The 14927-nt window shown below is 41.9% G+C and overlaps 1 protein-coding gene across 2 annotated transcripts in view; it reads right to left on the reverse strand.

The window, feature by feature from the left end:
- Window positions 1-11760: 11760 nt before the first annotated feature.
- Window positions 11761-14927, reverse strand: part of ZNF280C (zinc finger protein 280C) — a 68953-nt gene continuing 65786 nt past the window's right edge. For both annotated transcript variants that reach the window (XM_055267830.2, XM_063634739.1), the window contains 3 exons: window positions 14330-14448; window positions 14154-14190; window positions 11761-14031 (listed from right to left, as the gene is read on the reverse strand). In XM_055267830.2, the coding sequence (XP_055123805.1) occupies window positions 14016-14031; window positions 14154-14190; window positions 14330-14448 (172 nt within the window). In that variant the 3' untranslated portion in view covers window positions 11761-14015. The remainder of the gene's footprint in view (window positions 14032-14153; window positions 14191-14329; window positions 14449-14927) is intronic.

Consider the following 14927-nt stretch of genomic DNA (forward strand, 5'->3'; position numbering starts at 1 on the left):
TGCTCAGGCCCCTGGATCCAGCCTGGGGACTGTCTTGCCAGGGTCCTTCCATCAGAGAGCCCAGGACCAGATGCTGCCCTGAGCGCCACTACCTAGAGTAGTGCCAGGGAAGGATGCCCAGCCCAGAATAGCTGGAGCAGCCCTCACCCCTTGAGGGAAGCAGACTGAGCCCACCCTCAGTGTGTGCTGGGGGAAGAGGAGGGCACACAGATGTGCTGAGAGCTCCCTGGAAAGCAAGGCTCAGCTTCTTCTGCAACTGTCACCAGCAGATGCAGAGAGAGGCCAGTATTTATCCTCTTGTAACACCTGAAGGGACATAATTGCCTCCTTACCTTAAAGAGGCCCCTCCTTTATACAGAATCCCTCATTGCCTCACTGGAAGGGGCCTTGCTCCCTACGAAAGGGCCTCCCTAGTCTCCTGAACCACTTCCAAGTCCCTTGAAAATCCCTGCATGATTCAAGTGGCACAGCCACATGAGTTAAAAACCTTGTTCTGGGCCGTGCGCAGAGGCCGAGGTGGGTGGATCGCCTGAGGTCAGGAATTCGAGACCAGCCTGGCCAACATGGTGAAATCTGGTCTCTACTAAAAATACAAAATTAGCCAGGCATAGTGGTGCACGCCTGTAGTCCCAGCTACTCGGGCGGCTGAGGCAGGAGAATTACTTGAACCAGGGAGACAGAGGTTGCAGTGAGCCAAGATCACACCACTACACTTCAGCCTGGGCGACAGAGCAAGACTCCATCTCAAAAACAAAAACAAAAAAAACCACAAAAACCAAAAAACAAAAAAACCTTGTTCTGATTCCAAGTCCTCTTGACTTCTATGCCCTAAGAGGCCGTGCTGGGGCAGAAGGACTGAGACGGGTTCCCAGAGATTCCTCTAGATTAGTGGTTCCCAAATGCCAGTTCACAGCTAACAGCATGAAATCAGTGAGGGACTTGTTAAAGTATAGACTCCTGGGGCTGCAGACCCCAACACTCTGGTCAGGGAGATCTTGGGGGCAGGCCCAGGAATTAATTTGTATTGTTAGAATGTCCACAGCTGATTCTGATGTGCCTCTAGGTCTGGGGTGGGGGTGAGGTGGGGACGGGGTCATTACCCCTAGGCTTCCTAGTGAGCCCTAAAATCAGAAATGACTTTTCCTGAGCCAGAGCTTCAAAACCAGCTGTATGAACCCCAGGGCGATCTGGGTAACCAGAGAACTCAGCCTGATAAAGTGGATCTTTTCAGGCCCTAAACTTGGGGTAAGTGAAACGGTTCCAGTTATACCCAATGTCCTTGGGTTGTTTCCTTGAAATTAGGAAGCAAGAGCCTCTTATCTATAAGAGACAACCGAAGACTAATCCCGAGTATAACCTGAGTATCAACCACTCTGGACACAAGGCTCAAGATGAGATAGAGAAAAAATATATTACATGTCTGCCGCGCGCCTCCTGCTGGTAAGATTAGTGAAAGCAGGAGGCAGGAAAGTTTACCAGTTTTTTTCTGACCAGTACTGACCATTTCCTGGGATGGACGCTCAAACAGAAGGAGCTAATCCTGGTCCCAATCTGTGCATTTAGACACCTGGAACTAGAGGGGTTACTCATAAAAGGGAATGGGCTGGGAGTGCCCTGCAGCTACCTCTGCCAAATCACTAGGGCTTAACACTCCTAAGGGGAGTCTGTGAAACATACTAGCCTGGCAGCAGGGAGGGACGGAGAGGAGACATTGAGAAACACCTCACCTGCCCAGGGAGACAGATTTTGAAGCTGGGTAGGTAGGCAGTCCTGGTAGTCTTTTTTTTTTTTTTTTGAGATGGAGTCTCCCTCTGTTGCCCAGGCTGGAGTGCAGTGGCGCAATCTTGGCCCACTGCAAGCTCCGCCTCCTGGGTACACGCTGTTCTCCTGCCTCAGCCTCCCATGTAGCTGGGACTACAGGTGCCCGCCACCATGCCCGGCTAAATTTTGTATTTTTAGTAGAGATGGGGTTTCACTGTGTTGGCCAGGATGGTCTCGATCTCCTGACCTCATGATCCGCCCGCCTTGGCCTCCCAAAGTGCTGGGATTACAGGTGTGAGCCACCGCGCCTGGCCGGTGACCTCTCTTAAAGACTACCAGGATTGGCCGGGCGCGGTGGCTCACGCCTGTAATCCCAGCACTTTGGGAGGGCAAGGTGGGCGGATAACGAGGTCTGGAGATCAAGACCAGCCTGGCCAACACGGTGAAACCCGTCTCTACTAAAAATACAAAAATTAGCTGGGTGTGGTGGCGCACACCCATAATCCTAGCTACTCAGGAGGCTGAGGCGGGAGAATTGCTTGAACCCGGGAGGCAGGGGTTGCAGTGAGCTGAGATCTCGCCACTGAGATCGCGCCACTGGGCTCCAGCCTGGGCGACAGAGCAAGACTCCGTCTCAGAAAAACAAACAAAGCAACCCACCAGAGGGCTTAGAGAGACGCCCCTAAGCCATGATATAGTTGAACTAGAATGAAAAATGGACCTCAAACCTGATTTGAATCTACAGGTGGTACTTAATCCCTTCCCCATCGATAAAGTAGGTACTGTGACCCTCTGAATTTAATCTTAAAGTACTGGAGAAAGTTTCAGGTACAAGCATAAATAAAAAACCTGGGCCAGGCATGGTGACTCACACCTGTAATCCAGCACTTTGGAAGGCAGAGGTGGGTGGATCACCTGAGATTGGGAGTTTGAGACCAGCCTGGCCAACATGGTGAAACCCTATCTCTACTAAAAATACAAAAAATTAGCTGGACCTCGTGGCCCATGTCTGTAATGCCAGCTACTTGGGAGGCTGAGGCAGGAGAATCGCTTGAACCTGGGAGGCAGAGGTTGCAATGAGCCAAGATAGCCCCATTGCACTCCAGCCTGGGCGACAGAGTGAGACTCCGTTTCAAACAAAACAAAACAAAACAAAACAAAACAAAACAAAACAAAACAAAACAAAACAGGCTGACCTGACCCCTACTCACCAATTCCAGGTAGAAACCCTGGCGCTTCAGGTAAAGGAGAGGTACCGCAGGCATTGTTGTTCTCCCTGTCTATTTAGGGAGATCACCAAATGAGAAGGATGATATCAGACCACACCTAGTTTTCAGTCTCGATGCTTCCAACCGAAATAATGACAATTATTAATAGCAGCTAACACTTATCGAGTGCTGTGTACTACTAAGTACAATGTTAAATGCTTAATGTGGACCATCATGCTTAATCCTCACACCACAATTACCTCTGAGGTACAGAATGATCAAAGCTTCCTGCCGAAGACCACATGACTGCCAAGTGTTGGAGCAGACTAGAACTGAATGGTCTGAACCACAGTGTTAATTTCCCTTATCTTTCTCTATTTCTCTCAACCCTGAGAGGAGGATGTGCTCCTGGGCCTGAAGTTAATGGTCCCATCTCTGCTTCATTTAGGATTAACTAGTAGATTAGATGGGAGTTGATGTTAGATGCCAGATATTATTTTATTGAAATTCAAGAAAATCCTGTAAAAATGATTTTCAATTCCATTTTGCGGAGGTGGAAACTGAGGTAATTTGTCATTCGGAAAATAAATGGTTATCAGGAAGTACTGACATGTTCACATTATAGAGCACCATTTTCCTTGCCCTGGTTTTAATCAAATCAGAGCATTTTCTTTAATGGAAGGTCTGTACTATTCAAAGCTGACTTTTGATCTGTCGACAAGTAAACAATCCTTATCCGGAGATCGACAACTTCATTCCCTTCATTCTTAGCTGAATTCATTCTTAGGTCAGGCTTAGGCCCAGAACCTAGGGGTAAGGGCTGAGCAGGCTCCTGAGGAACAAATCATCCTCCCAGGAGGGGAGGGCAAGGCAGGGGGATAGAAAGTCTAGGAACGGGTGGGCCAGCTTGAACGACTAGAACTTTTTAAAAAGAGGTATTTTAGAGGAGCTTCCTGCACCATTTGAAGGATGGGAAGAAATGACCTCAAAGGTCCTTTTCAGTTCTCCATTCCTCTGAACAACAAAAATAGTGTGATTGTGCACTGGTTTCTATGCATGTCTTAACATGCCATATGCATGTTAAGACAGCTATGAAGAGAATGAAGTTTTAGGTCTCTAGATAAGGATTGTTTACTTGTCACCAGATCAGAAGTCAGCTTCGAATAGTACAGACCTTTCAGTAAAGAAAGAAGGGAAAAGAGATTAAAACCAGAGCAGGAAAAATGGCGCTCTACAGTATGAACAAGCCAGTACTTCCTGATAACCATTTATTTTCAGAATGATGTTACCTCAGTTCCCGCATTTGCATAATGGAATCGAAAATCACCTTTATGGTATTTCCTTGAATTTAGATAAAATATAAAATGTATTTTATGCACAAACATTTGTGTATTATTCCTTATCCAATTCCCCTGACATAAAGGACACTTGGAAAGAATGAAAATGGAAGATCATTCATGTAGCTCCCAATCATTCAGTTTTAAAAATGAAGCTGTGCTGAATATGTCCTTCTTTTAAATTATTTAAAACTGAGGTAACTTGACCGCAAAGCCACTTGGAAGTTACTAAGAGAACTAAATCAACTGTTTGAAATTACTTCAAACTGTGGCCTTTAAGGATTTGACTCAATCAATAAGACAACTTGTTAAGTAGCTGAGTTTTCCAAGCTTGGGGTATCTACTAATTTATCAAGGATTCTTATGTTCTGAGGCACTGAAGATTTGCTAGATAGAAATACCCTATTCTGTTATTTTATCAAGAAAAAAACTTTTACAACTTAACACTTTCCTTCAATTCTATGTTATGATAATCTAGTTAGGAGAACATACTGGAGAAGATAGACGAGGGGGAAAAATGGAGATAAGGGGAAAACAGAAAAGGACAATTTCAAGATTGAGTGAAAATATCCCTACTCTCTGAGAAAGCAAGGTATTTCTCAATCATTTTAAAAGTCCTACAAAAGGAAAGAACACTTTACTACTGCTATTTGAAATTACATGTTTTTGGCCGGGAACGGTGGCTCACGCCTGTAATCCTAGCACTTTGGAAAGCTGAGGCGGGTGGATCACCTGAGGTCAGGAGTTCGAGACCAGCCTGACCAACATGGTGAAACCCCATCTCTACTAAAAATACAAAAAAAAAATTAGCTGGGCGTGGTGGCGGGCGCCTGTAATCCCAGCTACTCAGGAGGCTGCGGCAGGAGGCTCGCTTGAACCCGGGAGGCAGAGGTTGCAGTGAGCCGAGATTGTGTCACTGCACTCCAGCCTGGGTGACAGAGTGACACCGTTTCAAAAAAAAAAAGAAAAAAAATAACATGTTTTCATATAATTAATTGTATTGAATAAGTACCCAAGATTTCATTGATTCAAGATTCATTTCTTTCTGGAAATGAATTCCTGGTAATAATGAATAAAGAAGTTTCTTTTAAAGAAGGGGCTCTTTAGCACAAAAGGAATGCTTCCCTCCAGAGCAGACAGGATTCCGTACTAGTTTTCAACAAGGCAGTGTCGTTTCGTAGTCCTTAGAAAAAGCCAGAGCTACACTCATTTCCGACATTAGAGAATTATGCCACATGTAATTGAAGCACTGTGATAAGATGTCATCCACCCGCCAGTTTGAAGGAATGTACTTCAAGACCTGGGAATTATAAGCCAAAGTTATGAATAACCACAATGTTGATGGATTGCCACTAAAACTGTCAGAGAAGATTCCACTGATGTGTCGTTTCCAGGGTCTCAGCAGTAGCAGCAGTAGTGATAGTAACAGCAGCAACAGAATTAACAGCAATAACAGCTGAAGCAGCAGCAGGAGTAGCAGCAACATCACCATTGTTTATTCATTGTCTACTCTGTCATGCCAGAGCCAAACGTTATACATATATAATATACAGATGGTCCTCGAGTTACAATGGTTTGACTTACGACTTTTTTTTTTTTTGAGATGGAGTCTTGCTCCTGTTGCTCAGGCTGGAGTGCAGTGGCACAATCTCGGCTCACTGTAACCTCCGCCTCCCAGGTTCAAGCAATTCTCCCGCCTCAGCCTCACAAGAAGCTGGGATTACAGGCACACGCCACCATGCCCAGCTAATTTTTGTATTTTGTTTTAGTAGAGATGGGGTTTCACCATGTTGGCCAGGCTGGTCCTGAACTCCTGACCTTGTGATCCTCCCGCCTTGGCCTCCCAAAGTGCTGAGATTATAGGCATGAGCCACCGTGCCCGGCCAGACTTATGACTTCTGTTGTTGTTGTTGAGACAGAGTCTTCCTCCCTCGCCCAGGCTGGAGTACAGGGGCACCATCTTGGCTCACTGCAACCTCCGCCTCCTGGGCTCAGGTGATCCTCCCACCTCAGCCTCCAGAGTAGCTGGCACTACAGGCGTGCACCACCACACCCGACTAATTTTTGTATTTTTAGTACAGACGGGGTTTCGCCATGTTGGTCAGGCTGGTCTTGAACTCCTGGGCTCAGATGATTTGCCTGCCTCTGCCTCCCAAAGTGCTGGGATTATAGGCATGAGCCACCATGTCCAGCCAACTTATGATTTTTTGACTCTACAATGCTGTGAAAAGGATACACACACCTTCAGTAGAAACCATACTTCAGTTTTTTTTTTTTTTCTGGGCTAGCAATATGCAGTAGGAGATTCTCTCGTGATGCTGGGCAGTGGCAGCGAGCCATAGCTCTCAGGCAGCCACGAGATCACAAAGGGTAAACAACCAAAAACAGAGTGTACTGTGTTGCCAGTTGAGTTTGCTCAACTGTAGGATAATGTAAGTGTTCTGAGCACATTCGAGGTAGGCTAGGCTAAGCTACAATGTTAAGTAAGTTAGGTGTGTTAAATGCATTTTCAATTTATGATATTTTCAGTTTAGGATGGGTATGTCATAATGCAACCCCATTGTAAGTTGAGGAGCGTTTGTGTATATATATTCCTTACAACAACTTTGCAAGAATATCACCATTACATGCCTCTCACTGATGAGGAAGCTGAGACTGAACAAGTTCAGGTAATTTACTCAAGGCTACACAGCTGTTTAGATACAAAACCACGATTGAAACCTAGGACTGTGTTCTTTCAAGGCTATTCTCTTCAGCAGCCCCCCAGCCACCATATATCACAGTGGTATGGATAAACAGATATTTTTCAGTGTGGAGGATTAGAAACAGTAGAAGTCATGCACAGCAGCCTCTCCAAGTTTGTTGATGATATTAAGCTTTTTCAGGTGGTCAAATACCAAACTGACAAGAATCAGACTGCAGAAGGGTTTCAAAATCAGAGAAGAGAGGTATATGAGTATGAGCATGAGGTGAACCATGGTGTGGCCAAGTATAAGGTAGTATAATTTAGGGGAAATAGCAATACTATTAGATTGGTGCAAAAGTAATTGCAGTTTTTGCCACTGAAAGTAATGGGAAAAACCGTGATTACTTTGGCACTAACCTAATATTTATAAATGACAATTACGACTAAAGCGAACCCAGGAGCATTGATAGACATTCCTTAAAAATATTAGTCTGGTAAGCTTGAGAAACCAAGAAATATAACGGTATGCTTATCTTTAGTACTATGTACTTCAACAGTGACCCTCAAGAAAGCCACTGGGTTAGGAAAAGAGAGTTAATAGTCATTGATTGTGAAGGTGGTGTGAGGAGGCTGGAATGAAAAACTGGGTGAAGATTCTAACTATTTCTATCTGAATAAAGTTAAGACAAATAAAATCAGGAAAGGTAGTCACAATGTAGCAATAATCGTAACAATGTTGGATTGCATTCCTGTGTGCCAATCACTGTTCTAAGTGGGATATACATATACTGTATTAACTCAATAAATTCCCTCAATTCTGAGTAGATGCTGTTACACGCAATTTACAAATAAGGAAAATGAGACACAGAGCCTAAAGTCACACACACAAATCTAATCACTGGTAGGGCAGGAATTTCAACCTAGGCAGTCTGCTGCAAAGCCTGGGCTCTAACCACTCCACTGCACTGCACCTGTAAGGGTGCAAAGAGGGTTTACTGCAGAGTCAGGTATTGAATCTCGGACCTTGTAATCCTAGTATTAAGACACTCTCTTGAAGCTGTTTAAACAGGAAGTAAGACTTTACAGAGTAAGAAACTTGTTAATGGATAATAATAGGCTGAAAATAGTAATAGTTCCAAGAAAAGTAGGTAGATTAATAAGCCAAGTATGAGTTATAGAGAGAAGCTAGATATGATTAAGTCTGAAACTTCTCGAGTTTGAAATCGTGTAAAGTGACTGTCCGTTATGTATTCCTTAGATTTTATGAACACAATGACCATACTATTTTTCCTGATATAATTTCTAAAAATATGAAAACGATTTTTTGAGTCTTGCTGTCACCCTTGAGTGCAGTGTGTGGGTTTATTTCTGGACTCTCATTCTATTCCACTTCTCTGTTTCTATCCTGTGGCAGGACCACACTGTTTTGATTACTTTAGCTTTGTGCCAAGTGTTTTTTTTTTTTTTTTTTTTTTTGATGGAGTCTCACTCTGTCACCCAGGCTGGAGTGCAGTGGTGTGACCTTGGCTCACTGCAACCTCCGCCTCCCGGGTTCAAGTGATTCTCCTGCTTCAGCCTCCTGAGTAGCTGGGATTACAAGCGTGTGCCACCACACCCGGCTAATTTTTGTATTTTTTAGTAGAGACAGATTTTCGCCATATTGGCCAGGCTGGTCTCAAACTCCTGGCCTCATGATCCACCTGCCGCGGCCTCCCAAAGTGCTGGAATTACAGGCATGAGCTGCCGCGCCTGACATGAAAATGACTATTGCTAGCCTCCAGTTACATGTTCCACCTTACAAGTGGTTCATGAACACCCTTAACAGTGTCTGTTGTTCCCTTGTGTTCATGAGTTCTCATTTTTAGCTCTGAGAACACGTGGTATTTGGTTTTCTGTTCCTGCGTGGATATTTCATATAAAGGGAATCACACAACATATGACCTTTTGTGACTGTTTTCTTTCACTCAACATGTTTAAGAGGTCCATACACACTGTAGCAAGTATCAGCACTTCCTTCTTTTTTGTGGCTGAAAAATATTCCGTTGTATGGACACACCATAATTTTTTTTTGAGACAGTCTTGCTTTGTCACCCAGGCTGGAGTGCAGTGGTGTGATCTCAGCTCACCGCAACCTCTGCCTCCCAGGTTCAAGTGATTCTTGTGCCTCAGCCTCCCCAGTAGCTGGGACTTCAGGCGCCCACCACCACACCCAGCTCATTTTTGTATTTTTAGTAGTGATGGCGTTTTGCCGTGTTGCCCAGGCTGGTCTCAAACTCCTGACCTCAGGTGATCCACCTGCCTCGGCCTCCCAAAGTGCTGGAATTACAGGCATGAGCCACCGCGCCTGGCAACACACCTTAATTTACTTATCCCTTTATCTGTAGGTGACATTTAGGCAATTTCTATCTTTTGGCTATTGTGAATAGTGCTGCTATGAACATGCATATGCAAGTATCTGAGTCTCTGCTTTGGATTCTTTGGAGTGAAATTGCTGGGTCATATGGTAATTCTACATTTAACCTTTTTGAGGAACTGCCAAACTTTTTCATAGTGGCTGGGCCATTTTACACTGCCATCAGCAATACGTTAGGGTTCCAATTTCTGCTTCAGGGCTTTTGCACTTGTTTCCCCTCTCTAGAAAGCTCCTCTGACAGATACCCAGGTGGCTCACTTCCTCACCTCCTTCAGGTCTTTACTCAAATGCCATCTTCTCAAGGCCCAACTTGACCATCAAATTTAAAACGGCAACCTCCCAACCACCAACCTGTATGTTGCTATCTCCCTTATTTTTCTCCATAGCCTTCATCACCATTAACATACTATACGTTTTTATTTATTTTCTATTGTCTGTCTCCCACCACAGAAATGAAAATCCCATGAAGGCAGAGATTTCAGTTTGTATTTCCAACAACTACAACAGTGCCAGGCACATAGTAGGTAATATTTACCTAATAAATGAGACTGAGGGGCTGGGCACGGTGGCTCAAGCCTGTAATCCCAGCACTTTGGGAGACCGATGTGGGCGGATCACAAGGTCAGGAGATCGAGACCATCCTGGCTAACACGGTGAAACCCAGTCTCTACTAAAAACACAAAAAATTAACTGGGTATCGTGGCGGGCTCCTGTAGTCCCAGCTACTCGGGAGGCTGAGGCAGAATGGTGTGAACCTGGGAGGCAGAGCTTGCAGTGAGCTGAGATCGCCCCACTGCACTCCAGCCTGGGCAACAGAGCAAGACTCCGTCTCAAAAAAAAAAAAAAAAAAAAAAAAGAAAAAAAAAAGAGACTGAAAGAGGTGTTTTACCAAAATGTGACAAAAAGAAGGGCAAGAATCTAAGTCTTTGTCATTTAGTGTTTTTTTAAAAAATAATAATAGTGATGGACTGAAACTGAGCCAATCATACCTTTTATTCAGTTGAAAACAAAAAAGGACACATGCATGACACGGCTATTTCTGAATCAGGTGAAATAACTAACAGTCTGAATGTGAAGAGGGATCATATTGTCAAGCTAAAACTCATTAACACCTATTAAAACTCAACTGCTTATAACAAGTAAGCTTAGTACTGACTGCATAAATAGTTTTAAACAAAGTTTAAAAAAAAGTGATGCTATGGGACACATAATTTCCCGAGCATTAAACTTTAAGAAAAATAACTTGATACATAGTATAAGCAACAGAATCCTATGGAAGAACACAAAACTGTACCTCTACCTAAAATACTGCTATAGCAAGAATGTGGTTTTTCGTATTTTTGAACTGTGATAGAGACAGAGAAAATATCTGTAAATAAAAAGACCAATGTTAAAAATGCAAATAAGTTGCTATTTCTGGGAAAAAGTTTAAAACTTAAAAGTTGGGTGTCATTAATGCTACTGAATGAAAATGATTTTAAATGGCAAATTTCATACTACATATATTTTACCACAATAAAAAAAGTAAAAAAAAAAAAAAAATGGGTAGAAAAATGGTGTTTGACAAAACATCCTAGAGAAAGGTATGGAAAGAAAAAACAGAGTATTACCAAGCCCACGACTATGACATAGCCCCTTTTGGAGATTTGGGAAAATCATTTAGAGCAGAAATCTGTTTGGAAAATTAAAATTAATGGATTCAACTCCTGATTATGAATTGCAAGGAGTATACTACATAGCAGTGGCCAATGACACTGGCTTTCAGTGTTTCAAAGTATATCAAAGCAGTTTTGATTTTCTTTTTTTTTTTTTTTTTTTTTTTTAAAGACAGGGTCTTGCTTTGTGGCTTAGGCTGGAATGCAGTGGCATGATCATAGTTCACTGCAGCCTTGAACTCCTGGGCTCAAGCAATCCTCCTGCCTCAGCCTCCTGAGTAGATAGGACTACAAGCATATGCCACCACACCCAGCTTTTTTTTTTTTTTTTGTGGTAGAGACAGAGTGTTGCTATGTTGCCCAGGCTGGTCTTAAACTCCTGCCTCCCACCTCAGCCCCTCAAAGTATTGGGGATTACTGGCATGCGCCACTGTACCTGGTCCAGTTCTAATTTTGGAGTTAAAAAACACCCATATTGAGTCAAACGACTTCAGAGCCTGCCCACCTTCATGATTATTAAGATCACAAAGGGGGCTTTTGATAGCTGCTCAAGAAATTAGTAAAGTGTAAATAGTTTGCTCTTAACTGTGCTGGAGGAAAAAGTACAAGATGTGCTCAGCAGATAAAGCTTTCAGTCTGCAGGTCAAGCAATGAGGCTACACGGAACTAGGAGCAAAGCAATGCTCCTATAGTTATATGATAGCTTTTATATGAAGTTATTTATTAGAAATTTCCAAGGCACTTTAACAATACAAATTTTATTAAAAAAATAACATCAAAACGGTTCAGCAAATCTGTATTCAATGTAACCAAAATAAACAAACAACAAATTAAAAAAAATATACATCTATATATATATGAGCAAGAAACAAGTGCATTTTTTGGTCCCAATATATTTTGAATATATTATCTTTATCCAGAGGAATTACATTAATGGCTAAGAAGGTATTATGTATTAGATGTATAGAAATGTAACTTTAAAACTTGTTTTAAGGTCTGTAAGAAGAGTTTTGCCAATTCTTTATGTCTTTGAAATCAGAATCCCTAAGCTAATGTTAATGATAGGCCCAAGATAGAGCATGTAATAATGTCTAATGGTCTGGACAAGTATGAAATTAAGAAGTTACCAATAAGTAGCTACACAAAATCTGTAGACAATTCTAAGAAATGTCTTGGAGTTTGTAATAAGAACAAAACAAAGAGAAGAGTTCAAAAGTAGACATAAAATGGACATCAGCAAATTTCATGAATCTGGGACAAACAAGTGACAGAAAAAAAAACCAGAGTAAAATAAATTTAAGAACAATATAAAACCAAGCTACCAAAATAAAATTTAAAAAAATGTTTAAAAATGTGAATATCAGCCGGGCGCAGTGGCTCACACCTATAATCCCAGCACTTTGGGAGGCCGAGGCGGGTGGATCACGAGGTCAGGAGATCGAGACCATCCTGGCTAACATGGTGAAACCCCGTCTCTACAAAAAATTAAAAATTAGCTGGGCGTGGTGGCAGGTGCCTGTCATCCCAGGTACTCGGGAGACTGAGGCAGGAGAATGGCGTGAACCCAGGAGGTGGAGCTTGCAGTGAGCCAAGATCGTGCCACTGCACTCTAGCCTGGGTGACAGAGCAAGACTCTGTCTTAAAAAAAGAAAAAGAAAATAAAGTGAATATCAGTATTGCTGAAAATTCCTAGAATATTGGATAAAACTTTAAATGAAAACATGAATAACTGACTTTGGGAACTCTAATTGTAGAAATTTTGTTTTTCCAAAAACAAGAAAGTAACCTTGGTTCCCAATACAACCAGAATTTTGATATTCCTTGGACTGCATGCCTGCTAGAGGAAGATTAAAGAACAGCAGCCAAAATGGTTAAACGTCAACCTGGATGTTGAAGCACTGATCTAAAAACAATATAAAACCAAGCTACCAAAATAAAACAAAATAAAATGTAAAAAATGTTTAAAAATGAGAATATCAGTATTGCTGAAAATTCCTAGAATACTGGATAAAACTTTAAATAACATGAACAACTGTGTCTTTGGGAACTGTAATAGTAGAAATTTTCTTTATCTAAGAACAAGAAAGTAACCTTGGTTCCCATACAATCAGAATTTTGATATTCCTTGGACTGCATGCCTGCTAGAGGAAAATTAAAGAGCAGCAGCCAAAATGGTTAAACGTCAACCTGGACGTTGAAGCAGTCATCTCATGGACTTTTCTTGGTTAGAATCGACCCATAAGCTTAAGATCAAAAGCCAAAGCCCCCAATGGGAAGTTGTGCTCTATTTAGTGGGCCTTGAGGTCATCTCTGGCCAAATCAGCATCAGCCTTATGGGAGGTCAGTCAGGTAGGAAGGGACTCTCCCCAAGATCTGATTTCTGAAGGCCACAAACTAGAGGAGATCTCACAGTCAAATAATTCACATTTCTTGGAAAGAAAGAACAGGTATCAGTTGTGTCCATCAAAAGGTGACACTGTCCAGGAGTACCCTGGATATTTTTTGAAACTTATGTGTTGCTTCTTCATTTGAAAAATATGAAAAATAGAACAGTAATGAACAAGGAATGAAGAAAAAATGGTTATCTGATCTAAACATGTAAGACTTATAAGAAATTAAGAAAGCAGACAAAACAGACAGAAAAAGATGAACAGTCATATTATCTGGAATGTAATATTCTGAAGGCAAGTCAAGTATAGCAGAGAAAAACAGAAGGTATTTTTGGAGAAAGCCAACTGGAGAAAAAATATGTTAAGATATGTTAACCTGACACAAAGATAAGGTGGAATAACAATGTAGTGGCATCTGAAAGCTGAAAAGAGCTGAATAATGAGAGCTAGTGTCATGAACTTGGCTGTTTAACTGCCGTTGTGTGAGAAAATACTTCAGAACTTTGAACTTAGGAACTTCCAACTTGTCTTGCACCAGGTTGCACGAACTCCATGGAGTAGGAATCTATTTCAATGAGCAGCTTTAAAAAAAAAAAAAAAACTTTAATATTTTTCATTTATATTAATATTAATGATACATTAAAAAATACAACAGTGCTACAGTCCATCAAAGCAAAATGCACTGAAGGAAAATTAAACTTACCCAGAAGTGGGTTCAGAAGTTGAGGTACTTTCGGAAACTGAAATCAAGAGTTTTACATTTACAATAGCATATATGAAGAGTGAGACTATCAATTTAATACATGGGTCCATATGGTGTCCGATCAAAAATACTGAAATAAGTATCAGAGAATCAAAGAAACAATTATATATACGTACCATTCTCTATTATAACTTGGCAAGTATGAGTTTTACGTTGACTTAAGTGTTTAGCCATACGGTCTAAGCCAGAAGAATCAGCTAGGAAATCACATTTAAGGCACACTAGAGTAATGCCCCTATGAAAAAAAAGAAGACAGTAAGAAATATTCTTATCATTTATGGAAATCCATATGAGCTCAATAATTATTTTTCCATGTACTAACTTGATTTACATTTTAGTCTCCACAACCGTCATTTTCCAATTTTGTTATATAAACTTGATATATTTAAAATGGTTCTCTAGAAAATGGCATTGCTGGCCGGATGCAGTGGCTCACACCTGTAATCCCAGCACTTTGGGAGGCAGAGGTGGATGGATCACCTGAGGTCAGGAGTTCGAGACCAGCCTGACCAATATGGTGAAACCTCATCTCTACTAAAAATACAAAAATTAGCCAGGCATCATGGCGTGAGTCTGTAGCCCCAGCTACTCTCAGCTACTCAGGAGGCTGAGACAGGAGAACTGCTTGAACCCAGGAGGCGGAGGTTGCAGTGAGCCAAGTTTGTGCCACTGCACTCCAGCCACGAGACTATGTAAAAAAAAAAAAAAAAGGAA

This window comes from Symphalangus syndactylus, chromosome X (assembly GCF_028878055.3).
Source record: "Symphalangus syndactylus isolate Jambi chromosome X, NHGRI_mSymSyn1-v2.1_pri, whole genome shotgun sequence".
Lineage (NCBI taxonomy): Eukaryota > Metazoa > Chordata > Mammalia > Primates > Hylobatidae > Symphalangus > Symphalangus syndactylus.